Source organism: Anabrus simplex, chromosome X (assembly GCF_040414725.1).
Source record: "Anabrus simplex isolate iqAnaSimp1 chromosome X, ASM4041472v1, whole genome shotgun sequence".
Lineage (NCBI taxonomy): Eukaryota > Metazoa > Arthropoda > Insecta > Orthoptera > Tettigoniidae > Anabrus > Anabrus simplex.
This window is the reverse complement of record NC_090279.1, coordinates 8,868,538-8,894,217: the sequence shown is the minus strand read 5'-3', so window position 1 is coordinate 8,894,217 and position 25,680 is coordinate 8,868,538. Positions and strand designations below refer to the sequence as shown.

The 25,680-nt window shown below is 39.6% G+C and overlaps 1 protein-coding gene across 1 annotated transcript; it reads right to left on the bottom strand.

Annotated features, from left to right (window-relative positions):
• Window positions 1–17,171: 17,171 nt before the first annotated feature.
• Window positions 17,172–24,380, bottom strand: LOC137503162 (uncharacterized). The gene is made up of 7 exons (XM_068230637.1): window positions 24,249–24,380; window positions 23,740–24,010; window positions 23,572–23,630; window positions 20,388–20,460; window positions 19,270–19,380; window positions 17,549–17,596; window positions 17,172–17,470 (listed from the first exon to the last, which is right to left on the bottom strand). The coding sequence occupies exons 1-7, from the start codon at window positions 24,378–24,380 to the stop codon at window positions 17,172–17,174; spliced, it is 993 nt and encodes a 330-aa protein (XP_068086738.1).
• Window positions 24,381–25,680: the final 1,300 nt, after the last annotated feature.

Genomic DNA, 25,680 nt, shown 5'->3' with positions numbered 1-25,680 from the left:
AATTATCAATCAAAGAACAGTGACCATTTCCCTTTCACACCGACAGATATAGGTCGTATGGCGATGATGAGCTAAAAAAGGTTAGGAGTGGGAAGGAACCAAATGTGGCCTTAATTAAGGTACAGTCGCACCATTTGTTTGCTGCGAAAATGTGAAACCATGGAAATCATGCACTTCAGGGCTGTCGGCAGTTGGTCCGAACCCAGCATCCCCCAAATGCAGGCCGATAGCTATACGGCCAGTTGCTCAGTAACACAAAGAAGCAATTGCTTGAATTCCTTCTCCTCCAATACTTATTGTGAGAGAATCTTAATATATAATTTCAAACAATACGTTAACCCCTCAGCGTCACGGCCATTTAAAGAGCTTCCTATCCCGCATCCGGATGAGATTTCAACTACGCGCGACTGAAATACATTGATTCACTTCAAGCGTTACTACAAGTATAAGAGAAGCCCGATATTCACGAAAGTTGGAATTCCTTATGATAAAACATGCAGATAATTACATAATTGTTTCACATTTCCTTAGTAATTTAGTTTCATTTGATAGAGATCGAAGCACTCTTCGAGGCAGAGACCCAAGTCACCCTCCTGGCATCAGTAGACCGACGTCTTCTTTTCGCCGTGTTTTGAAAATACTATACAACGTCTCTGAGATTTGGATTTCTCACTCTTGGCTGATAATTTCCTGATAAAATTTCTTTCCTGCAACCTTGGAACTGTATTATCTGATGCGCGCCGGCCTTGAATATTTCGTTCCCCGCCCGAGCGAGCGTATTTTGTAAACAAACCTTCCATCAGCTAAACTGCTCAATGTTTGTCCCTGACTTGTCTGAATATTATTAGAGAATTCAGGAATCAGAATTCACTGTTGAAAACTTCCATTGGAATTGTATAATTATCCATAGCCTCCCACACGAAATTTCCAAGTACTGGTTCCTCCTCATCGTCACTCTCATCATTTACCACTGCATCCGTTACAGCCACATCATCTATTTCATTATCACTGCTGATAATACTGTCACTACTACTTCCGACTAAACTTTCATCTGAATTATACAATATCTGAAGCACGTTACTGTCAGTCAAACCACGGCTGAAGCTAGCCATTGAGCGCGGCGCGTCACACGGACTGATCAAGCTGCAGCGAGACCGAAAAGAGCAGGATGAAACTGAATGAGGGGAATAACATTTATGACGAAAAAACCAACTCGATACATATTTCAGATAAAAGTTCGAGACATCGTCTTTCGAACGAGATATGTACCATGAACAACTGGTTCTCGTATCGTATGACAGAAAGCAGCACTAACTCTTGCCTGCACAGTGCGCTCGTGGAGAGTTACGAAAATATTACAAGCTGAGAAATAAAGACAAATATAATAAATAAACCGCACTCTTAATGTAAAATTAGAGCAAAGAACATCACGCGAAAAGACAAACTTCTCAGAATGTAATTTCTTTATTTTATTATGTGGGAAAGAATGAGGCACACAGACTTCTTTTAAAGCAGTGATTAGTGCTCAGACTTACTTGACAAATACTTATCCTTTCAAAAACAACTTCATTTTAAAGATTTTCAATTCTTATTTACGGCACTGATAAACACGAAAATGTCTTCTTGGAAACAAAACAATTTGCATATCCGTAACTAGAAAACTCTTCACGCTATAGCCGTAAATGCGAAACCATGTCCGGGTCTATACCACGTAAAGAGTTCGGCACTGAAGGGTTAAAAGTAAGTCTTTATTTTAAAAATTCGGTGTTCACAGTTCGCCAGATTTACATGCACATTCGGACATAAGTTTTCATATACATGTGCAACATTCTGCGATACATGGGGTTACTTTGAAAAAGTAAAGAGTAAAGTAGAACCCCCAATGCACATCTTTCAAAATTCTATGCAGAGCATGCTTTCCTCCCTTGAAGTCAAGATGGGCTGCCTACCAATGCTCTTCGGTTCTAGGATCAAGGTTAGCACTTACTTCTTCGCAGCTTCTCTGTATGCCTTTCACCAAGAATTCCTTTAGGAGACTTATCAAGCATATCGGCATTTCAATTACGATAGACCATGCTTCCAAGTTTGTGCTTATATTCTTCCATCAAAATCCGAAGGAACCTCACACAAGAACCCTACTCAGAAAAAATGCCAACCATTATTCTTGAGCTGATCAAGCGAACGCATGTTGAACCCAACAGAACTTCCAAACCAAACCAAACCCTATGGCACTACAACCCTTGAAGGACCTTGGCCTACCAAGCGACCCCTGCTGAGCCCGAAGGCCTGTAGATTACGAGGTGTCGTGTGGTCAGCACGACGAATTCTCTCGGCCGTTATTCTTAGCTTTCTAGACCGGGGCCGCTGTCTCACCGTCAGATAGCTCCTCAATTCTAATCACGTAGGCTGAGTGAACCTCGCAACAGAACTTCAGTTAGAGTTAAACACTCAAAAGCAATTCACTTCAGCTAACATTTGTTGACAATGTGAACATTCAGTACAACACGATACAACAAACAAATTCTCCTACTGAGGTACGGAGAAAAAGGGACAACAATCAAGAAATAGGTTTAACACAATAGTTCTATGAACTTTGACTGTCCTATATATACACAGAACTATCCATATTAAGAAACAAAGTATCCACTTATTTGAAGATAAACCGATGTCCAGAATTATCCCATGGAATATTTGGAAGCTAATACTCAGAGAAGTGTAAGAAACACTAGTAAATTGCAGGGTATACGCTGCAAACGGGAATCATGGATCAAAGGAATCTGGGCACAGAGTAACGCTCATGAGTCAATTTATCTCCAAAGGGAAGAGACTGGTTTGGATCAAACACATTTCAATGACACTTGGGTGAATTATCAATTAACAAATAGTAAATGTAATGATTATCATTATTTTACTGTTAAACCAATTATAGCATTAACATTAACAGCTAAAAGAAAAGTTAACTGTTAATAATGTAGAATGACACAGTGTAAGCACTGTACACCTTAAAGTTCTACACAACAATTTATTCTGAAAATGCAATTATCACACCACAGATAGGATTTCTACAGAATATATTACTAATTCTAATACCAGTTCTTATTTCCTTATTAAACATTGAGGAATGATTGATTATGCTGCAAACTTCACTAAAGTTTACAATGTTGACCTTGTAGAATTACAGCTTACTGAAGGAGATGATGGTCGAATACAAGGGATAGATACCTCACGGGAAGACTTCGATTGTGGGAATAACTATGCTGCGCCAGTCGAAAATGATGGGGGTAATCCCAATGAAATGGGACCCGTCGAAGATGTGCCTCTTATAGAAGAGATACTCGACGACGGTTCTGACAATATCAGCTTCATAGTCGGTGTAATTAAAGACCCAGCAGCCAAAAAAGACGTTGCAGATACAGGCGAGGAAATCTTTAAAACCTACCCAGACTTATTCAATGATCAGCACGGAGAGATCTGAGATTTTAGATACCATCTGGATGTTAAGGATACTTCCACATACAAGAAACGAACCAATTCCCTACCACAGGAATACAGAGCAGAAGCAAGCATGCTAATTAACCAAATGGAACGATCGAGGGAATATATAATACTTCCAGCTTGATGACATACTTCGAAAGAGACGCATAAAGAAAATCCTGATCGAATTTTCTTTATCCTGTACCGGAAACACCGCAACGTGGAAGCAAGTTCGAAGTATGTGTGTTAAACTTCGTGCGAGGTGGAGGATAGGCAGCCCACCGAACTCCCTGATGTGCACAGCAGTGAAGTAGCTGCTTCAAGATAGCTTCAAGCAGCCAGGGGTGACAATACATGTTAATGTTTCGACCCATGTGTAAAAGTCTACTTAGAGTTAAGATGATGTTATTTTTACACCGCCAACGTGGAGGCCATCATAACAGATACAATCTATCAAATTCTCGAGAGAATCCACCACGTACTTTGGGAGTTATACAGGTGGATAATATCCACGTTTCTAGATGTTTTGTCGGCTTCAGGTAAAAGGAAGGCGATCGAGGCTACAGGGTCGAAGGACGAGCTGACTGTTGTAACGGAAGGATGTACGTGTCTCTTGCTCCGTTTTCTCTCTCCTTGCCAGGCGCACAGTACTTCTTAAGTGCTAACCAGGCTGCTGCACTTATTAGTACGACTTCGAAAGAGCTTTTGTCTGAGCTGAGCACTTCTAAGTGCTCGCTTTTCTCTTTCAGGAATTTATTTTCAGGAGGACCATGATGGAGAAGCCGACGCCGACCCTACCAGTGAGACTGGTCGACCACGACCATGAGGGAGCCTTCGAGAAGCTACAAGACGCGCTCTACATGATGGAAGCCCCCCTTGCGAACGCCCAGGGCTGGTGGTGTTCAACCGGTGGGGGGAGGACAACCATCAGGGGACGCTCCGAGTATTCGACCAACTCAATGTGACCGCGGAGCCCATTGGGGAGCCACTCCTGCAGATCATCGGCCATATGGTCCCTGCCTGGGCGATCATCATTCGCCCTAATGACGCAGCTAGCTTCAAGGTCTACGAGGAGAGCGCGTTCCAGCAGTTCCAGGTCGCCCGGCTACCAGGACTCAGGGGGCACCTGGACGTCTCAGGCTACCAGGAGGCAGCCACGCAGACGGAGCCAGAGATGGATAATGACGGCAGCGCTCCCGAGTGCCGCGACCCCAGTTGGAAAGCTGTACTTTACGTAGTACACGCAGACCAACAAGGCCGCCAACCAGGATCGTCGACCACCTAACAGTGCGACGTGGTCGCAGGCGGAGGCCTACCAGGAAGGGCCTGTTACCCGGGTGCAAACCAGGAAAGCGCCAGTGATGGTGGAGAGCAGCACAGCAGTGGAGAGGGACGCCCCCTGCTGCCCAGCCCCAGCCTGCCTGCATGTCTGTCGAGTTGCAGACCTTGATGTGCGCCCCCCAGGACAGGGAAAGCAGTCGAGTGTTAGCACCGACTGATGCCGCCGACGCCAGCCAGGAGAAAGAAGAGGGCGACGCAGTGGAGACACCAGCTACTCCGGAGTCACCAGGCCGGGATGAGGGCCACCAGGACGAGGCCTCCTCCCCTGCTGAGAAGAAACCTCCGGGAAGAAGAAGAAAACGCCGGACCAGGAAGCAGAAGGCGCCGCCGGCCCAACAGGAGAGGGCGCTCTGCTCCAACCCAGAACAGCTCCCAGGACAGCAGCCGAGCGAGGAGCCAAAGAGGAGAGGACCTCAACGGGTAGCGGCAGTCAGGTGAGACTAAAACGTCCCCCTCATCAGCTCTTGCAGTGTTTCCGCTGTCTGAGCTGAGGCCACAGTCAGGTCAGCTGTGGGCTCCAAGTGAGGTGCAGCCGCTGTGGTGGTGATCACCACTACATGTCCCACGCAACACTTAAGGAGGCGCCGGTGTGCGCCAACTGCTCGGGGTCCACCCGGCCTCCCATCGCAGTTGCCCTGTCTACCGGGCCATGGCGCGGGCAGAGAGGAAGGAGGCCCGGCGCCATGACCCACCCCCTTCCAGGAGGCCCCCTTTTCGGCGGGCTTGGCCTCATTCTCCGGGATCGAAGACTGGGTACGAGGGACCCCAAGGAGGTGGCACTGCTCGGCAGGCCCTAATGGTACTCGGCGAATGGTTCCGCAGCCGGAAAGGCCCGCGCTAGTCACAGCAGTGCCCAGATGAACTGATCCCCTGGCAGACGGAATGGCGAGGAATGGGTTTATGACTTGTGCATGTTACCTCTTTCTAACTAACACTACCTCTGGACTTTTCCAGCCCACATCCTTGCATGTGCTATCACAAGATGTCAGGTTTTACATGTAGGCTATTTCTCTTTTCTGCCTATGTGTTTTTCCCTGACCCTACAATACAATACTTTAACACTATCCAACCAACACAAACCTTCCCTGGTAGCGTGTCTGACATGGAAACAGGCAGATACTCCTTGTATCACTTCCCACTCTTCCCTGCTATCTCTTTCTTCTTAGAAATAATAGCATGTCGGAGGCCATGTAGTTTGAGTCGATGGTCACACGGGGGAAGCGGGCTTCGCCCCCCTCCCCCGATATAAAACAAAAAAGCTACAGGGTCAATAATACTCCACTGTCGCTGCGATACGGACGATGGGTGGAGGTCTACATGTGCGTCAGACCAAACCTAAGGTCGGACGAGACTTCGCATCTCGAGTGCTCGGTTCCAGCGGAGGCAGAACTTTATAATTTTCTTCAAGTGCCATGTTAGGACTTGTGTTTCAGTGATAAACTGAAGGAACATAGAATTTTTCTCGTGAGTGTTGTAACCCTTCCAAGAGCTACATTTGAACTTGCGTTCGAACTTGTGCTTCGTAATAAACTTTGGAGCATGGAATATTTCCGAGTGTCTCATTAGAAGTTGTGTTTTGCGACAAGCTGTGGGAACATATAACTTTTCTTGTGAGTGTTGTAATTTTCCAAGTACCACACTGAACTTGTGTTTCGCGACAAACTGTGACAATTAGAGTATTTCCGTGTATTACGTTTGAACTTGTGTTTCAGAACAAATTGTGGGAAAGAATATTTCTGACTGCCACATTTGAACTTGTGTTTAAACTCGAGTGCCATATTAGAATTTGTGTTTTCCTCTAGTGAAGTTCCGAGAGAACATAGAATTTTTCAGTGCCATATTTGAACTTATAATTTCGGCGTCATTATCATTTTTCACAGACAGTGGCAGACTCTTTGCAAGTGCAGTTTAACTTTAATGATCATTTAATGACATTGCTCAACAGTATTCAAGTATACGTAATTTTTGTTTAAGGACGGAATAGGACATTTCCGAGTGCCATTAAGTTTGCTTAATTCATCATGAACATGCTAAAATGTCTTGAACTTACACGGACTGTGCGTATTGCGCTCAATATTGTGTTCTGATGATAAACTGACGAAATCAGAAAGTTAGGAACTGTGGCGATAAAGATTAGTGGCCTAATAGAACATCCCAGTCTGTCATTAGCGGATTCATGTCGGGAACCTGACATTATAAATTGTACATAATTTTCCGAAGTATTAATTCGGCTGACTTACAACTTGTGGTCAGATATTCAGTTTAATTGTTTTACTTTCAAGTGATAATTTATGAACCATTGTGATTCAACAAGCTGTTTGAATCAAAATTCGAGTGTCAATTTCATTAACATTTGACTTATATAACTTGCAATGAACGAATAAATGAATGAATGAATGCAATATTTAAAAGTCGATGTTGATTTAAATAACAGTGCTACAAGTGAGTTGAATGCCATACGGGGGACTTGTATGTGCGTTACGCCTCGCCTCTCAGTATTATCGTCTGATCGAACCCCGCAACGTGTGCACATAGAAATTTGTGAACTCCTAGATCCTCCAGAACTTCGAGAAATTCTAGAAAGTCGAGAACTTCACATCCAGGACGGGCGTGGTTCCTATCGAGATCGTGTCCAGTAACCATTCCGGAGTCCGGAGATTCCAGCCTGCTACAACGCTTCAACTCAACTTGTATGAAAGGTGATATGAATTTGTTTCCAGTGAATAAAACCAAATTTTCAAAGAAATATAAGTTCAATGAACTAATATCCCTCTCTGTACCAACTCCAATGTTTATGTGCCACATCCTTAAAAATATTCCATGCTCTTCAAGCTAGTGTCACCGGCCCCAGTGTGTGCAATTTACACCATTTAGTAACACTAGCAGTTTCTGTCTATATCGTTGACTGTTAATAATCACAACCAACAATGACATGCAGTTATCTATATTGACAGGGCCGGTTTTGCAAGCCGGAGTCTAAAAAAATGAGCGGGCGAATCACTTCAAGAATTATGGAAGGAAGCAGAGGGTCGTCTTTATCCTTTGAGCTGCAATGTCTCTCAATTGTTCCAAATGATAACCCAGTTTTGAGGTTCGATAATAAGGGAGACAGACTAGCCCTTAGACGTAATGGCAAGTTAGCGGCAATAAGGGATGGCTTTAACATGTTCATTTCACAGCTACCTAAAGTGTTTGTTTCATACGAAAATACTACTGTGGGCGAACAGAAGGTTCGCTTTAGGGAAAATACCCCCTTAAGTAGTATTTACCGACCAAACCAAGAGTAAAATATTGAATAAATGTATGGCTCATCTCGGATTTGGACGCGGCTAATTTGTGCGTTGCTGAAGTTTGGAATGTAAACCAGTAAACGGACAGAGAGAAGTGAACCAGGGAAGGAATGTGGTATTGAAAGTTGTCAAGGATATTGAGGGAACAGGGGGAAACGTCACTACATACAACTTCCTCACCGAATTCACCCTTGCTAGCGAGCTTCTGAAAAAGAATCACAATTTCAGCAATGACTGCTGTGGTCTTTTTAAAATGACTGGAACATTCCTAGAGACTTAAGACTTGCTGATCCCATGCTCCGTACTCCTTGAACAGACCTATTCCCAGGAACTCAAGTTTTCATGCAGCATTTAATAATGGATCAGAAAACTCATGAGACTTAACCAGTTCTCCACTACACAAAATTGACGTGAATCTATGATGGATAGTTTAGTATAATTACTTACAAAAGATAAAAGATGATAGTCGAAGAGACATACGCAAGTGCCGGCCAACAAGTGGTAAAACATGGATGGTACATGGGGGAAGATGTAAATAATATACAAGGAGTCACGAAAATACAAGGACACAAGTGTATGAACAATAACTGGCTACTTTGGAGGTATTAAAACAAAGGACACAACAAGTTACAAACAGTAAAGCATAAGAAATATCAAAAAGTATTTCACAAAAAATCACAAAGGAAATATTACAAAGACACTAACATTTACAATTAGATTCATTAAAAAACACAAAATTCCTAACCAACTGTACAATGAGAAATAAGGAACATTAGCAAGGATATCAGAAAAAAATAATAGGAGAAAACCGCTGACTTAGGGTGAAGACGACTAAAAATGAACATAATCATCAACAAGGACATGGTTCTACGTGATTGAATCAATACTCCTAGAGTAGCCCAAAATGAATACGTGAAACTCAAATTAATCTCTCACTACAAAAAATGCCACTAATTCTCCTTAGATCCATGCACGGTGATCTGTTCATAAAAAAGTTGCAAGATAAAGCACGGTGTAAAGTGTTGCTGCATATTGTTTGCGAATTATCTGAGATTGATTCAAAAATTTATAAAAATCATGATCCTGATTCCTCTGGTAAAGTGTTACATAGAGAAACATGTGTTATAAAAATGAGGAAACTTGTTGTAAGTTCACAAACGACAATATACACAATTAAAACATGTCTAAAAATATGTGTGAGAATAATGGTTAATTTTGGTGCAAACTTACATTGATACCCTTAAAACATTTTTAAAAATAGCCAATCAATCTATATACATGAACAAAAAGAATGTCTATGGCTAAAATTATTGTCTAAAGATGCAAGTTCAAAGTATGAATGGAATGTGGTTTAAGGCAACTCAATTTGAAGTCGCATAATGGTTACTATGAACCTTATGTAGTTTAATCATTGAAAGATGACACTGAATATTCTTGTAGGAGGCTTGTAGTGTTATCATACAATGTACAGCTGTGTGACTGATGCAGTTGTTATTGTTAGTGAACACTTATTTGTACGGTGCGTCCACAGTCTCCTCATTTTTGTTGAAGAAGTGAAAAAGGTTCACAACTGTGTGTGGCGTGTATGTCTTTACTAGCTGATGTGATAGCCTACTCTTGTACTATTAGTCAAATACGGACGCTCGTGCTCACAGTTGGCTAAAGCTTGAATTTTGGAATCGACTATTGAGGGATGTGTGGTGAAGAATCTGTAATGAGAGGAGGGTAGAAGGATTTTTACGATTAGAGAAACAAAGGTTAAATTTGTGTATTCATTTACTTAAACAATCAACCTTTCAGGTGTGTACTAGTTGCATTTGCAAAGTCAGACTGAATGACACTTACACTTCTTGTATTGTATATGTGTGGAATTGAGGGAACAGGATGTGGCGGAGGTGAGGAGATGAGTGAAGCATTGGGCTTATGCACTATTCGCTGTAGACTTAACATTTACAGCGATAATGGCACCAACTTCTTTGGAGCAGCTAAAGAAATCAAGGCCTTTCTGCAAAACAACCCTCAGAAAACCAACTCTTCACACACCTGCAGGCATGGGACAGACATGGCATTTCATACCTCCTGTAGCACCACACTTAGGTGGAATATGAGAATCACCTCTGAGGAATGATGGATTCTTATCGCTTCACCAACAAAGAATGGACCACTCCTAAAACATGTACTCATATCCTCTCCCAAATACTTTTACATGTGTTTTAATTGTGTAAACTGTCGTTTGTGAACTTACAACAAGTTTCCTCATTTTTATAACACACGTGCTTCTCTAGGTAACACTTGGACTAGAATAATCAGGATCCAGATTTTTATCCTCTAGGCATGAGATGACAGCTGATGATGCCCATGCAATGGGTGAAACATGTCCCCTTAAATTAGTATGACAAGATGTAAATCTTAGTTTTAAAAACCCAATGTGTACTGAATAGGAGGATTTCAATGAACTTTTGTAACATTTTTAAATTAATGTACATTTCAATATGGACCAGTCATGAAATTTGTAGCATATAATTATCTGAGATTGTTGTAAACAGCCCACAGAGTGAAATTTAAGTCCGCTGTTCATATTGGAGTTGAACCCTGTACACAAATAATAGATCAATATTGTGTAGGAAACTATCAACTCATATTAAGACTATAAATCCAATCATAGATCAAGAAGGGAATCTTCATGTTGGCAGAAGTCTGCACAATACTCCAATACTAGTGGAGTGGAAACATTAGATATTCTGTATCATATCATCTCAAAAATATAATTATGATGGCAAGACACCTCGAGTACTTCATCCTGGCACTCAACTCTCTGAAATACAAGTTTAGGATCTCAACAGCAAGGGGGACGGACAGAAGTGTTCTAAGTTGAATGCATATACCTCAGAACAATTAATGCGAAATACACAAACGGTGCATGTAACCTCAACGTACCTATTCCCATTCCAATTCTCATAAAAAATGGTGTGAGATCGAACAAGACCAGACAGCTCAGCTACCAAGGCTGTCTATACAGACATTATATCTCATCTCACCACAACAATACATCCCTCTGCACTGTATTGACTTAGTTCTCATAGAGGTCAACCCCTGAACATGTACAGCGATAATGGCACAAACTTCTTTCTGCAAAACAACCCCCAGAAAACCAACTCTTCACACAACTGCAGTCATGGGACAGACATGGCATTTCATCCCTCCTGTAGCACCACAATTCGGTGGAATGTGGGATGCAGCTGTTAAGAGTCTGGTATATCACCTCAGATGAGTGATGGATTCTTATCGCTTCAACAACAATGAATTGACCACTCTTACAACACATATCACATCCTCTCGCCAAAGCTAAGTGATGACCCTTTTGACACTTCTTACCTAACTACATCCCATTTCCTTATAGGAGAGCCAATTACTATACTCCTTGACCATGATTATACTTCCTCTCCCATCATAACCCTGCCCGCATGGCTATATATTCAGCACCTAACCCAGAACTGCTGGAAGAGATGGTCAAATGAATATCTCAATAAACGGGCAATGAAATACCCCATAGCAACATAATCATATTGAAAGAAGACGACACACATTCTATGAAGTAGACGATAACAGTGATCAAATGTGGATCCTGGTAGTGACAAATTCATTCATGTAACAACTGTTCAGGTGAGTAACGGTGAACTTACAAGGCCTATTCACTAATTCTATCCCTTAAGAAGTATGAAGCAGAAAGGCAAGATGACTCTTCAATGGCATATTTATTCATTGCATGTTTAAGTCATATTCTAAGTCACAATGGACTAGTAATACCACGAACACATTCGGAAGAATAAGAATGTTTTTCACTTGCCATGAGATGGCTACAATGTGTGTGGTAGGTATATAAGTGAACACTCACAGTAAACAGGCATATCACCTGCAACTTGTATCTACAAATAATTTTATTATCTAGAAATCAATAATTAATATAATCAATAAGATTACAAAGTTGTTTCATTTGGAAGCAACTAGAATAAATACCCTGTAATACTCGTAGTAACAAAAGAATATATCTTACAGCTACTTTGCATTGTAAAATATTTAAAAAGTCTAAAGTATTAGTAGGAATTATAAGAGCTCCCAAATGATATAGAGTAGAGGTGTTTAGAGCAATCCTAACTGCTGCACTATTCATAATGCAGGGTCGTGGAAAAACTTGAAGGAAAAATGAAAATTAGGTAAGTAAACAATCTCATCAAAAAGTACGTTTTCTGTAGGACTATTAATAGTGTCGACTGAAATAAAGGGTCAAACACTGATATCTGCTGAGCCATTTTCTAACCATTTTTAATACCTGACGATGGCTTATCAAATTATGTACATTACCTCAAGAGAGTTTTCCTGTGTTGACCATGGCTCTGTTAACTCTAATTTAATTTTCTCTTTCACAGTTATCACTTCTGACACATGTTCAATATGTTCCTGTGGAAAATAAGATATATTAGGTATGCTCATAACATATATCTACAAAATAGTCACGAACAAATAAGCATATTAATACATTAATTGCCAGTATTACAGTTACTTTCAAAATTTCACTAATATTTAAGGAAGATTACTACCAGCAGAGGATTATTCTAACTAAAGGCTGTACTGAGAATAGTGTTACTGTTCCTCCTCACTCCTTATGTGAGATAAAGCATGAGACTGAGAACAAAATATAAAATGTGAAACATTTCCTAGCCATACCAGAATATATACTACCAGGGATGGAATTGGCACCATCTTGCACAGAATTTGGAGGGAAGCAGCCATAGGCATAAACACTAAATTATATGATATGTTTTCATATATGTACAGTCATATCAATCAAATCTTAAAAGTTGTTTGAACCAATTACAAATGAGATTAAAATACCTTGAAATATTGGAATAACATTCTCTACTCTGGTTTCACCGACCTCACAGGGGCTTTTAAAGATAAAAATTTCATTGTTCCGTATTGAAAGTATTGATGTTAAAAATTAAATAATTGAAAAGGAGGTTCAACCTATTCAATACTTAAAAGAAAGAAATGTAGTCATTACATTCTTATTTAAATGGGACCGGTTTCGACCTTAGTCCAGGTCATCATCAGCCATAAAAAGATGTACCGTACAATGTTTATGAAAATTGGAGAACAGTCAAATAGGTCAGTATCACATTCTGTTAGGAACAAAGTCACGACACCACACTCTGTCAGGCACAAAGTCACAAAACACTATCAAATAATATACGAAGATAATAAATAATTTAAAGTCGCAGACGAATAGATTTTGTAGTAGCAAACCGCCAGCTCCTGGTGATCAGCGCGGCACATTCAAGGTCACGCGCTGCGGTCTCGAACGCCAAAGTAGAGTGGAGAATGTTTTGAAGCTCCAGAATTTGTCTCGGTTGCGGGAAGTTAAGTACGTATATAAAAATATACGACGCAAATCAGTATAATTGAATGAGTAACTTGTACTCCTGCTAAGTTCTTTTTTCTTCTCTTTACAATTGTTTTTTCAAGTCAACTGTTTTCCAAGAACTTAGCAGGAGTACAAGTTACTCATTCAATTATACTGATTTGCGTCATATATTTTTATATACGTACTTAACTTCCCGCAACCGAGACAAATTCTGGAGCTTCAAAACATTCTCCACTCTACTTTGGCGTTCGAGACCGCAGCGCGTGACCTTGAATGTGCCGCGCTGATCACCAGGAGCTGGCGGTTTGCAACTACAAAATCTATTCGTCTGCGACTTTAAATTATTTATTATCTTCGTATATTATTTGATAGTGTTTTGTGACATTGTGCCTGACAGAGTGTGGTGTCGTGACTTTGTTCCTAACAGAATGTGATACTGACCTATTTGACTGTTCTCCAATTTTCATAAACATTGTACGGTACATCTTTTTACGGCTGATGATGACCTGGACTAAGGTCGAAACCGGTCCCATTTAAATAAGAATGTAATGACTACATTTCTTTCTTTTAAGTATTGAACAGGTTGAACCTCCTTTTCAATTATTTAATTTTTAACTCACAGGGGCTACATAAAGTATTAAGACAGTTCTGTTTCAAACAGCATATTTCAATGTTTCCAAGTGTAAAATAAAAAAATTAAACAAGAAGCAGGGTTATCACAGTCATATATGAGTGAAAGATGTGATGTAGCCCAAACTCAAGGCAACCACAAATGAAATATTTTACTACTACAATAATGTTATGTAGTGTTCTGTGAAGAACTGTGTGTATAAGGACACTCTCAGTGGAGAGTCAGCAGTGTCGGAGTGTACATCTGCAGTTTCAGAAGATCTTTTATGATCTACTACGAGACCTTTAAATTTCTCACTTGGATTCATAAAAACCTTGTTGCCACTAAAGGGGGAGGGACTGTGATCAAAAACTTAAGTTCTATTAATCTACCAATAAAATTGAATTAAAATATAAAGTTCTGGATTATACTGACTTAATCCATTTAGGGCCAGTTGTACGAACAAGGAATAAAGCTGGGATAACTCTTATTCCGGCGTTAGCGCCAGAAACCAGTTGTACGACGACTGGATAAGTTGTATTCCGAGTATAACCTCGGAATACGTTATACGGGCGTGAGACGGAGGGATAGTGCGTTATTCCGAGAATAAACATGGCGGATATGGTAATAGAGTCTGATAGTGAAGATGAAATCCTTCGTGATTTATTTTTAAGAACAAGGAAGAAGCGGAATGTGAGACCTCGTCCAGATTTATTTAATAAATTTGACGGTAATGAGTTTTTCATCAGATTTCGCTTGACAAAAGAGACTGTTTTGCGTCTTCTTGATATGATCAACGATCGCTTGGAGCATATGACTGACAGGTAGGTTAGCCTAATATTATTTTTAATTGATTTAAATTAATCTGCTGTGTCTAAATTGTAGTGTAGCAACGCTTATCATCAAATATAGAACTAGGTTTATTACCGTTGTTGGAAGTAGGCCTATTTTAAGTTTAATAAGTTACTTTGTGGAATTGTATGTCACTAGGAATTTGTTACACATGTGCTCATATAGAAAACTAGTAGTGCTTCCCTACAATAGTTCCACAGGATTTCTTGATTTGTGAGCCTGTAATTGTTCTATAGTTTTTAATGTTGTATGGAACAGGAAAACATTTGTGAGGATTTAAGAGGTTTTCGTAATGTTTAGTAAACTGTTAAAATTCGCACCGTGTATTTGTGTGTTCTGCTACGTTTGAGTTTACTTATGGTTTTCCTATATTTTTATTACCGCATTTTTGGAATGTACGGTAATGCCTTAAATTCTACAGAAGTTTAACAAAAGCGGGGTTAAAATAGAATGCGGTTAGGCCAGTTCTACGGAAATTTATGAACATTACAGAGTATAAAAAGTTGTTTCTAATTAATGTTCCATAGTAGGCCTATCGCATTACCATCTCTTGAAGAAAAACAAAATTACTGTAGCCTATATGAAATTGCTGGGATTTGAAAAATCAATTCTTAATATCACAGTACAAACAATGTAGTACCGTACAATTACCGGTATATTGTTTAAAAAGGAATTTGCTTCCACATGATTACTTCATTCGAAAAATGTAATTATTAATCACTATAGGCCTATATGAAAGAAAGAGCACTGCAGATAGAAGGCATCAGACTATAGTTCTATTTCATTGTTCTACTCTTGAAAATATTTCGAAAAAATTTCATGTCTAGGGCCTATATGTTAGTACCTACTGTACATAATGGAACATCTAAATATTCTTCGTAACTCAGCTTAGAAAAGTGATCATTATGCTGGCGTGACCTAATGGTTAGTGTGAAGTATATCTGTGGGTATGGGCTAAATCAAATTTGTTACTATTATTGGCCTGCCTCGTCCTTAGATTTGACCATATTAAAGTGGCTGAGATATGAGCGATGCTAGTAATGCCATTCCTTATGCAGCTAGTCCCTGTTATGAATGGTGGGAAAATGTCTCTCATAGGGTCGGTTGGTGCATACATTTCAGTGGGCTTGGCTAACTGGTATGTAATATCAACTTCTGGCTCAGTTAGGTTAGAACAACAGTTGAATAGCTACACTAATAATGGACAAAGTGTCATAGATTTAAAAGTAAAAAAAGAAGAATAAAGGAATAATAATAGCTTCTCCTTTTCAGGAATCATTCCATCTCCCCGATGAACCAGCTGCTGCTAACACTGAGATATTTTGCTTGCGGAGATTTTGTTATATGTGCAGCAGACTTCTGCAGCATTGACAAAGGAACTGCAAGCAGAATCATCCACAAAGTTGCAGAGTCAATTGCTCGTCAAGCTCCAAGATTCATAAAATTTCCAGACACACGGATGGAAATTGCTTGCGTACAACAAGACTTTTTTAAAATAGCTGCTTTTCCTCGAGTGACAGGAGCAATAGATTGCACACACATTAAAATCAGATCTCCAGGAGGAGAAAATGCAGAGGAATATAGGGGAAGGAAAGGTTTCTTTTCCTATAATGTGCAGACTGTGAGCAGTGCAGACTTAAAAATTATTGACATAGTTGTAAGGTGGCCAGGTGCTGTGCATGATCAAACAATTTTTAATAATTCTGCACTCAGAGCTCGATTTGAACGTGGTCTAATGGGGAATCGTGTCCTTCTAGGTGATTCAGGGTATGCCGCAACACCCTACCTTTTAACTCCCATTACTCATCCAAGGACACCTGCAGAAAATCTGTACAATGAGTCACAGATAAGAACAAGGAATGTAGTTGAGAGGACATATGGGGTGTGGAAGAGGCGTTTTCCAGTACTGGTAAATGGAATTAGATTGAAGACTGAAAGGGTGGAAGCAGTAATTGTGGCAAGTGCTGTGCTTCACAATTTAGCAGTCGAAATGAACGAGGACTTACCTGAAATAGACCCCCAGCTTCAGGAAGCTATCAATGCTGCAATTGAAGATGAGAGAGGAGCAGTGGCAAATGAGGATATGGTGCTGTTAGGGATAACTTTGTGGATTACTTTGGATCTAGGCTTTAGGTTTTCAATCAGAACTGTATGAAACAACTTGTCTTCATATTTAAATCTTTTATTTTGTCAGATTTTTAAGGGTCTCCTCCTTAATTTTTACATCTAGTTCTAAGCTCCTTTTCTTTATATGAAAGAGAGCTGCTTCTCTTTCATCTCTTTTCTGCACTTCTCGCAATTGTTCCTCCAGCAGCCTCTTCTGCAGCTGAGCTACTTCAGTCCTCGCTGTGACCCATGGTTCAATTTTCTTCCCCGTTGCAGACAGTGGTAAGCTCTTCTTTCTAAATATTGGCTTACGCCGACTAAGTAGAGGACGTTCCACCTCCGCCTCTCTTGTGTTGGTACCCGAAGTACCTGCAACTATAAAAGCGATCTTATATTTTCATACTAATTGTTAGTATGGAAAAGGATTTTTTTTTTGTCATAATAGGTACATACCATCATGATTTTCCATCTGCAACGGCAGAGTAGGACTACTTGATTGGTCTGTTGAATAAGAGAAATGAAGCCTATTATAATATTGTATCACTTCTTATTTTCACTTACATGCCAGCAGAATGTAATTGCAGTGGGACACAAATTGACAAGATTATCTACAGTTAATGATTTAATTGAATTAATATTTATAGCCGAGCTGTTTGCATAATCTATCACTAAAAAAAGTATTTTTTTAAATGTAAGGTATAGTTTGTTTAGTGTGAGACAGTTCACTGAATGCACACCCGCTCAAAACATGAACAAGTGCACGGTATTGAGCCTTGTGGTGATTTCTCTACCTGGCACAATAGCAAAGTCAACAGTAACGTAGAAGACAAAATACTGTGTAGTCGGCATACTTTGTTCTTGTGGCAGCCTCCGCATGGGGAAGTTGTAATAATAATAATAATAATAATAATAATGTTTGTTGTGGGTACTCACAAAGTTTGTATTTAAAGGGGAGAGAAATTTAATTTTGATCATAATTAAATTAATAGTCCGCCTCTGTGGTGTAGTGGTTAGTGTGATTAGCTGCCATCTCCGGAAGCCCGGGTTCGATTCCCGGCTTTGCCATTATATTTGAAAACTGGTATGAGGATTCAGCCCCAGGAAGTCACCTAAGTAGAAGGTGGTTCGATTGCCTCCTCAGTCAACATCGAAGTGGTCTTCCGTGGTCACCCCACTTCTCTTTCAGGCTATTGCCGGGATGGTACCTAACTTACGGCCACTTCCTTTCCTCTTCCTTCCTTGTCTACCCCTTCCAATCTTTCCATTCCCCCACAAGGCCCCTGTTCAGCATCACGGGTTAGGTACAGGACCTCATCCTCAGTTGTAACCTCAACACAAAATCTCACGCTCCAGGACAGTGCCGCAGAGGTGGCATCCCTCACTGAGAGTCCGAGGGGGGAGCCAACCCTGGAAGTTAAACGGATAATGATGAAATAATTAAATTAAAGCCCACTTTCATGAACAGTTGCCAAAAGAAGGCTAACTACCATGAGTTGTTTAACACAGTGTTAAGATTCTTGCGTTTCCTCAATCTTTCCCCGGAAAATGTCAGCTAGCATGATGTTAACTTTCGCGAGAGTTACAAACAATGCAAATCTTTAATACAGCTGTAGAACATGGTGCATGAAGTCAACATAAAGACGTTGACCAATGTTTGATTCACAGTCCCAAGCTAAGAACGAGAAATTGCCTCTTCCAGACCTTTATAATCCTCCTCACAGAGTTCTGTGTGTGTGTTATGTTGTTATTTATAATGGTTTTGAGGTCTCATTTTAGGATGTAAGTAGCACAGAGTTAAACACTTTTTATTAAAGGGCATCCATGATCTCGTAACAAGACCACTTCATTAATTGTCCTCACTTCAAACCGTGCTCCGACATGGGAGTTAAATATTGTACGATCATGTTCAGAACCTGGCCATCTAGCAAATACATCCCTGATTTGAAGGTTAGGATCACTAATCACTTGAACATTAATAAAAAAGTATCCCTTCTGAATGCAGTATATTGCAGCTGTATTGTCTCCAAATGATTGGATTCTTATGTTTGTATGGTCTATTTTGAGCATGTCACAGTTTGTCTGTTAGTAGAATTTTTTGATTAATAGTTAAATGTCTGTATAGTTGGTAGTTTGAGAGAGAGAGAGTGTGTGTGTGTGTTAGTCACGATTCTCACCTTTGAGAACATCAGGGATTGGTACCGAGTCGATCGAGTAGCTGCCAGCATTTAAAGCAGGATGCTTTGGAGTCCTCAGCATTCCTGGTGAATATTTGTTCCAAGTGATTTCTGAAAATAAAAAATGTGTAAAAATGTGTAAGTTACTAAAATATTAATTATATACAATGTGATAATACATATTACACCCCTGCAATACATTTATTATTATTATTATTATTATTATTACTATTATTATTATTAGATTTATTCAAAAAATAAATTATTCATATACGAAAGCTGGAAGGTCTCCATATCAGATGTTGTTTGCTAATATTGTATAGTCTAGAGTACTTTAGAAAATTAGAGCTTTTAACAGAAGGCAGAAAATCATGTGAAATTTGGTTGATACAATTCTTAAGATGACTCATTTGTAAGTGGAGGAGATCTGCCTCTCCAGACTGACAATACTCCCTCATACTATGTATGTCATGACAATTTGGAAAGAAAAGTTGGATGCCCATATAGGGGTGTGTTATACATAGTCTTTTCAATGTACAGCTTCATTTCTGAGACAATATGTGTTACACGTAGAAGTTCTTACATGGGTAGACATGGGTAGACAATGCGTTGCCTATGGACAGCATGTACTACTTTTTCAATGGAATGTGTGTTTGAAAATATAGGGCCTGCTGTATTTCTCAAGTACTTCTATTACAGATCCAGTTTTTGTTGTACTGTATATGTATATGGAAAATCCAATCTTTTGTCAGTATCATTTGTTACATGTGTCGATGAAATGTTCCTCCTCATATTATCTATATGTCAGAATATAGAAAATTTATTTTAAATTAACATGGAGAAGTTATTGCACAACCTAGATGCAGTTCCCACCCGTTTACTTGTTTTCAGAGGATTAGGTAAGGCCTATAACAGATGTACCAGTACATAGAAGAAATTTACCATGCTCTATCTAAATTCGAGGTATCTATTTCGGTGAACTCTAGCACCCACATTACAGACATTACAAATTACCTAGCATTCTTTCTAAACAAATTTAATTCATTGTTAAATTCATATCTACGAGACTCCCTGCATTAACATTATTGCATCTTCTGCAAAGAGTGCATAATACATACCAGTACTACTACTTGGGAGGTCATCAAACGGCAGGGAGACACTACCATCTTCCTCAGTTTGAATGTCTGTATCCTAAACATAAAAGAAAATGCTCATAATATCATGTATGGAAACTGCAAAAGCCATTAAAAATAAAGGGTTAACCATAACAAACAGAAGAGAAAGTGCGATTACTTAGCTCTGTATGCTTGTATTAACAGTACAGTAATGATTGCTTCTCAATTCACTTTTATCTATGTTTATGATTAAACAGGTAATGCAATATTATGTTTTTCCACCACAATGGTGTTTATTATGGCAGTTCACTGATAAATATTAATGTTCTTGGCAAGATATGTTGTCTAATTAAATGATTACCTAGAACAGATCATAAAATAAAAGTTCAACCTTCAAGTCAAGTGATGACACTTTCTTTCTCTTTGGTATGGTTCAACTGTAAACAGTATTGGCAAGAGTAACATAAATGGGTCAACACTTGACGTAATGCGTAACCTAATCCTAGCATTGTCTACAGAGGGATGTCTGTACCATTTCATGAGACCCATGTTAGGAATTACATTCATTTTTAAATCTTGAACTGTGTAACTTTATGAAAAATTTAAGCCATAATTATCACAGTGATGATGGCTTGATACAATTGACTAAATTACAATACAGTGTGTATCAACCCATGTTGTAAAAATCATTTAATTCAGAACTGGCTTTCAGAAACTACGTTGAATCTTCACTAGTTTCTGAAAGTCAGTTCCAGAGTAAATGATTTTTAGACAGTGAACTGATACAGACTGCATTTTAATTCAATAAATTGTGAAACTTAATTTACTTAAAATGTGGAACCAATGTACTGGCACAGAATATAATTTCATTGTACCATCGTAAGGGAAAATATAGAGAATAAAATGCCTTTGCTCAGAAGGAACCTGAGAATGTTCATCTGCCTCACCTCAGATCTTTATTGGGTGTGAGGGTCCATAATACCAGTTGAGGTTAAGTCAGGGTGTGACTTTCATAAATAGGAAAAGTCCTCTCAGTTTTAATTACTGCGTTGATGGGGTGAAGGTTCCTAATGGGAATCATTGTATGTATAAGGAAAGATCTTCATTGGGGTAATCATATAAATGGGATTGTAAATAAAGGGTACAGATCTCTGAACATGGTTACGAGGGTATTTTGGGGTTGTAGTAAGGATGTAAAGGAGAGGGCATATGTCTCTGGTAAGACCCCAAGTAGAGTATGGTTTCTGTGTATAGGACCCTCACCAGGATTACTTGATTCGAGAACTGGAAAAATCTGAAGAAAAACACCTCGATTTGTTCTGGTCGATTTCTGACAAAAGAATAACGTTAAAAAAATGTTGCAAAGCTTAGGCTGGGAACACTTGGGAGAAAGGAGACGAGGTGCTCGACTAAAAGTGGTATGGAATACCAATATAAATGGGACATTATAAATTTTCCAGCTAACTCATTCCTGGTTGCCAGCGTTTCGCCCCTGTGTGCTAAGTTGGGCTCACCAGTTGGTACTTAGCACACCCACCAAGATGCATAGTCTCTCATACTGCATTGGCACTGCCAGTAGCTCCAAGTGGCCTCCACGGTATACACTAGCCATGCGTCTTATAAATTTACTCATTCGGGACAAATATTTTAGGTTCACTATGGAAATCAACATGTATAGCATAAGCGGTATGCAGCGAGCTGTCAGTGGAGAGATTAGTAGATGAATATGTTTGAGTGGTGTCTTTAAAGGTAGGAAAAATCACAATATGAAGATAAACTTGGAATTCAAGAGGACAGATTGGGGCAAATATTTGTTTATAGGAAGGAGATTAAGGAATTGGTATAACTTACCAAGGGAGATGTTCAATAAATTTCCATTTCCTTCAAAATCACTTAAGAAAAGGCTAGGAAAACAACATATCTACCACCTGGGCGACTGCTCAAAATGCAGATCAGTAGTGATTAATTGATTGGCACTGAGATAATTTCAGCTTGACAACACCTGCATGTAATCCTCAAAGAATAGGCTAAACCTTTTCACCCCAGAAATAGCAAATCCTAACTGCAAAGGAACACGTCAACATACCAGCAAATCATTATTGTGTATCACTTACTCTGTACAAAACAAAACAAAAATACAAACTGCTGATGGTTAATGGTTCTATATAGGACACATGACATAATGGACATAACAACTATTTAAAGTTCAGTAAAATCTCCTCTCTTTATTATTGCAGACTGATTCCCAGGAGAAGTTGTCATGAATTTAGGAACCAAGGATTGAACACTAACAAAATAGTATTTAAAATCACCTTTGGACACATGTTCCATTGTCATCCCAGGTATAGTAGCACAGGAACTAAATTTATCTATTCAAATTTATACTGTTCACAAGATAGAATCTATGCAGGAATTATCCTTCTGATATTTAGGTACAGCTATTATTCAATTTACACCACTCCCTTCCTTTCTTGTTTAAATTCATGCTGATTACATATTTAATTATACTGCAACCCCTTTTCCTTGGTTAGGTTAGGTTACAAGTGGGAGGTTACTACATAATCTTGCACTGCAACCAATTATAGCTACTGTGCTCCCCCGCCACTGCCCACACGGAGAATGTGAAACCCAGTGTTGGCAGATAGCTTATCCCTGTCGAATAGCACGAAGGGTCCTGCTCAAAGCGCAACGTCTGATGAACGAATCATTACCAACAGCATCACATGCCCTTATTCTATACGAGCACTGAAGAGAAGTTTGCTACTGAAAGTGAGCTTTTGGTATGACCAGCATTCAGATGGTGAAATTTTTCCACCAACTGAACTCGAACAAACTAACCGCAGCATGAGACCATAAAGACTTGACAAGTTAACGATCATGGTCACCATGCAGGCTAGTTTCCAAAGTAAATCCTTACAGTAAAAGTAGGTGACGTGTTGTTTTATTAGGCAGAAGATACTGAATTAATATTACTGTATCAACTTGCATATAGGTAGCAAGAAGGCAGTTGTCACCAAACCACCAGAGTTTCTGTGTGAACCCACACAGTTCATGTATGGGTTAAAAAATATACAGTATATATAAAACTGAGTAGGCTACGTAGATTAACTGCTACCCACGCACTAAAACAAAGCACGTTATCCATGGTAAGTTATCCCCATACAAATCTTGCTTGTTAAAGACTTACCTTATCTAATTCAACATTAAGCAACTGCAACGAATCACCACTTGCAGATTCTACTGGCACTGAAAATACAGAATTGTAGATCAACTTACATTACTCTGAAAATTCATATTTATGTTAGTTTTTGTAATACGAATACCATTTTTGATCAATTAGATAATGAAAACCAACCTTCACACAGAAATGTTGCATCTGAATCAAATACACTTTGATTACCCTCTGCAGATAGTTTGATGAGTCCCTGAACTCTATCATACAGAGGGTTGGCCTTAATTTCTGTGTGTGGCCCACCACCAGTTTGCAGTCTCTGCTGCCTCAGCTTTGCACAGTACTTCCTCGTTTCCTTTTTAAGGGAGTCAAATTTTTGGCGTAGCTGCTCACCCGTTCTTCCTGTTGTGGTCTGGGCATTGAAATCTGCAGCAATTTTCTCCCAAGCCTTTGTCTATAAAAATGAGAACAATTAACTTAGGATCCAGATGTATACCTATAATATATTTACTTTACTTGCATTTGATAATACAGGCTCTTACTAAAGGGCAAACAATAACTTACTGGGAGACTAGAACCAATGCTACAATGAACAAATCTGAATTAAATTGTTAATGGTCAGCAGTCTATCATAATACTAAAATAGATTACAATTTGACTGCACAATGAAATAATACTAAACGAACACTAACCTTTTCGTTAGACGTCACTGCATCCGTCCTCTTATTTTCCACGACGTCCTTATAACACTCTACAGTGCGTATTAGCTGTAAAGCTTCTTCATAGGTGTAATTTTGAGCCCTTTTCTTCTGCTGCTGCAACATGATGTTTAATAACTACTTCAAACACAAGCAAAAAAATGAATCACAATTACTAATGCACACGTTGTGTTGTTGTTGTTGTTGTTGTCAAAAAGTAACAGTAGAAGATCGTAGTGCGGGTCGATTTTATGACGCAAGCATTGCCAACCTTCTTCGTCACTGGGGTTATACCCGGTATAGCTAACCACGGAATAATGTGGAATGGTACAACAGACTCTCGAGGATATACCAGGAATAGCCTATACCGGGAATAGCTATACGGAGATTTATTCCTTGTTCGTACAACTGGCCCTTATTCCACTAGATTGTACCAAGTTCGCATGTGTTTGTGCTGCTATCTTAGCATAGCCTGTGTGCATGAACTTAAAGTACAAAGAATAGCGATGTTTAAAAATCTTGTGAACATGTCAGCGGTAAGAATAGCAAGGTTTAAAAGCATGTACACACCACATTTGATAATGCATGCATCTTCTACTAGAGCATGTGACCATCGCTTGTATCTGCTGCTATCTTAACATAACCTATGTACATGAACTTAAAGCATAAAGAATAGTTATGTGTAAAAAATCTTGTGAACATAGCAGAATGTTAACTAGGTAGGTGTAGACATTGAACTTTGCATGCTGAGGCAGCATACTACGTGACCGTGACGTCACAACCACGTGCTCTTGTTTAGTAAACATAGCCACGTGCTTTTTTGACAGCTGTCTTCTTGATGTACCCTAACCTCACTTTGAAGGACAATAGAGCGTCGCTAACCTCACTGCCGCCATCTTTACGGCGGTAAACCTCAAGGCTGCCACCTTATGCATGTTATAGCGCGGAATTTAAAATCCAACAACGGAACATTGCTAACCTCACTCTTGTCATGTTTACGGTGGTAAACCTCAAGGCTGCCACGTTATGCATGTTGTAGCGCGGAATTTATAATCAGTAGTATAATTGGACAGTTCGGCCGCACCTCCGCCGCCGCACGCCTCCGCCCGCCTCCTCCTCCGCCGCCGCCCGCGGGAAATTTGAATTTTGGCGGGAAATTTGAATTTTGGCGCGAGATTTGAATTTGTAAACAAAGCCACGTGCTTTTTGACAGCTGTCATCGACAACAACGCAACGCTAACCTCACTGCTGCCATCTTGACGGGCCTAAACCTCACTAGTGCCAACTTAACCTAACTAGCATGAGGTAAACAAAGCCACGTGTTTTTTGACAGCCACGTGCTTTTTGACAGACAACAACGCATCGCTAACCTCAGTACTGCCATCTTGACGGGCCTAAACCTCAGTAGTGCCAACTTAACCTCACT

Coding starts and splice junctions, on each gene's coding strand:
- LOC137503162 (XM_068230637.1), bottom strand. CDS start 24,380: ATGTTGCAGCAGCAGAAGAAAAGGGCTCAAAATTACACCTATGAAGAA. Junction 23,631..23,739: donor TGCAACATTTCTGTGTGAAG/GTTGGTTTTCAT, acceptor CTGTATTTTCAG/TGCCAGTAGAATCTGCAAGT. Junction 17,597..19,269: donor AATCCCTGATGTTCTCAAAG/GTGAGAATCGTG, acceptor CTTATTCAACAG/ACCAATCAAGTAGTCCTACT.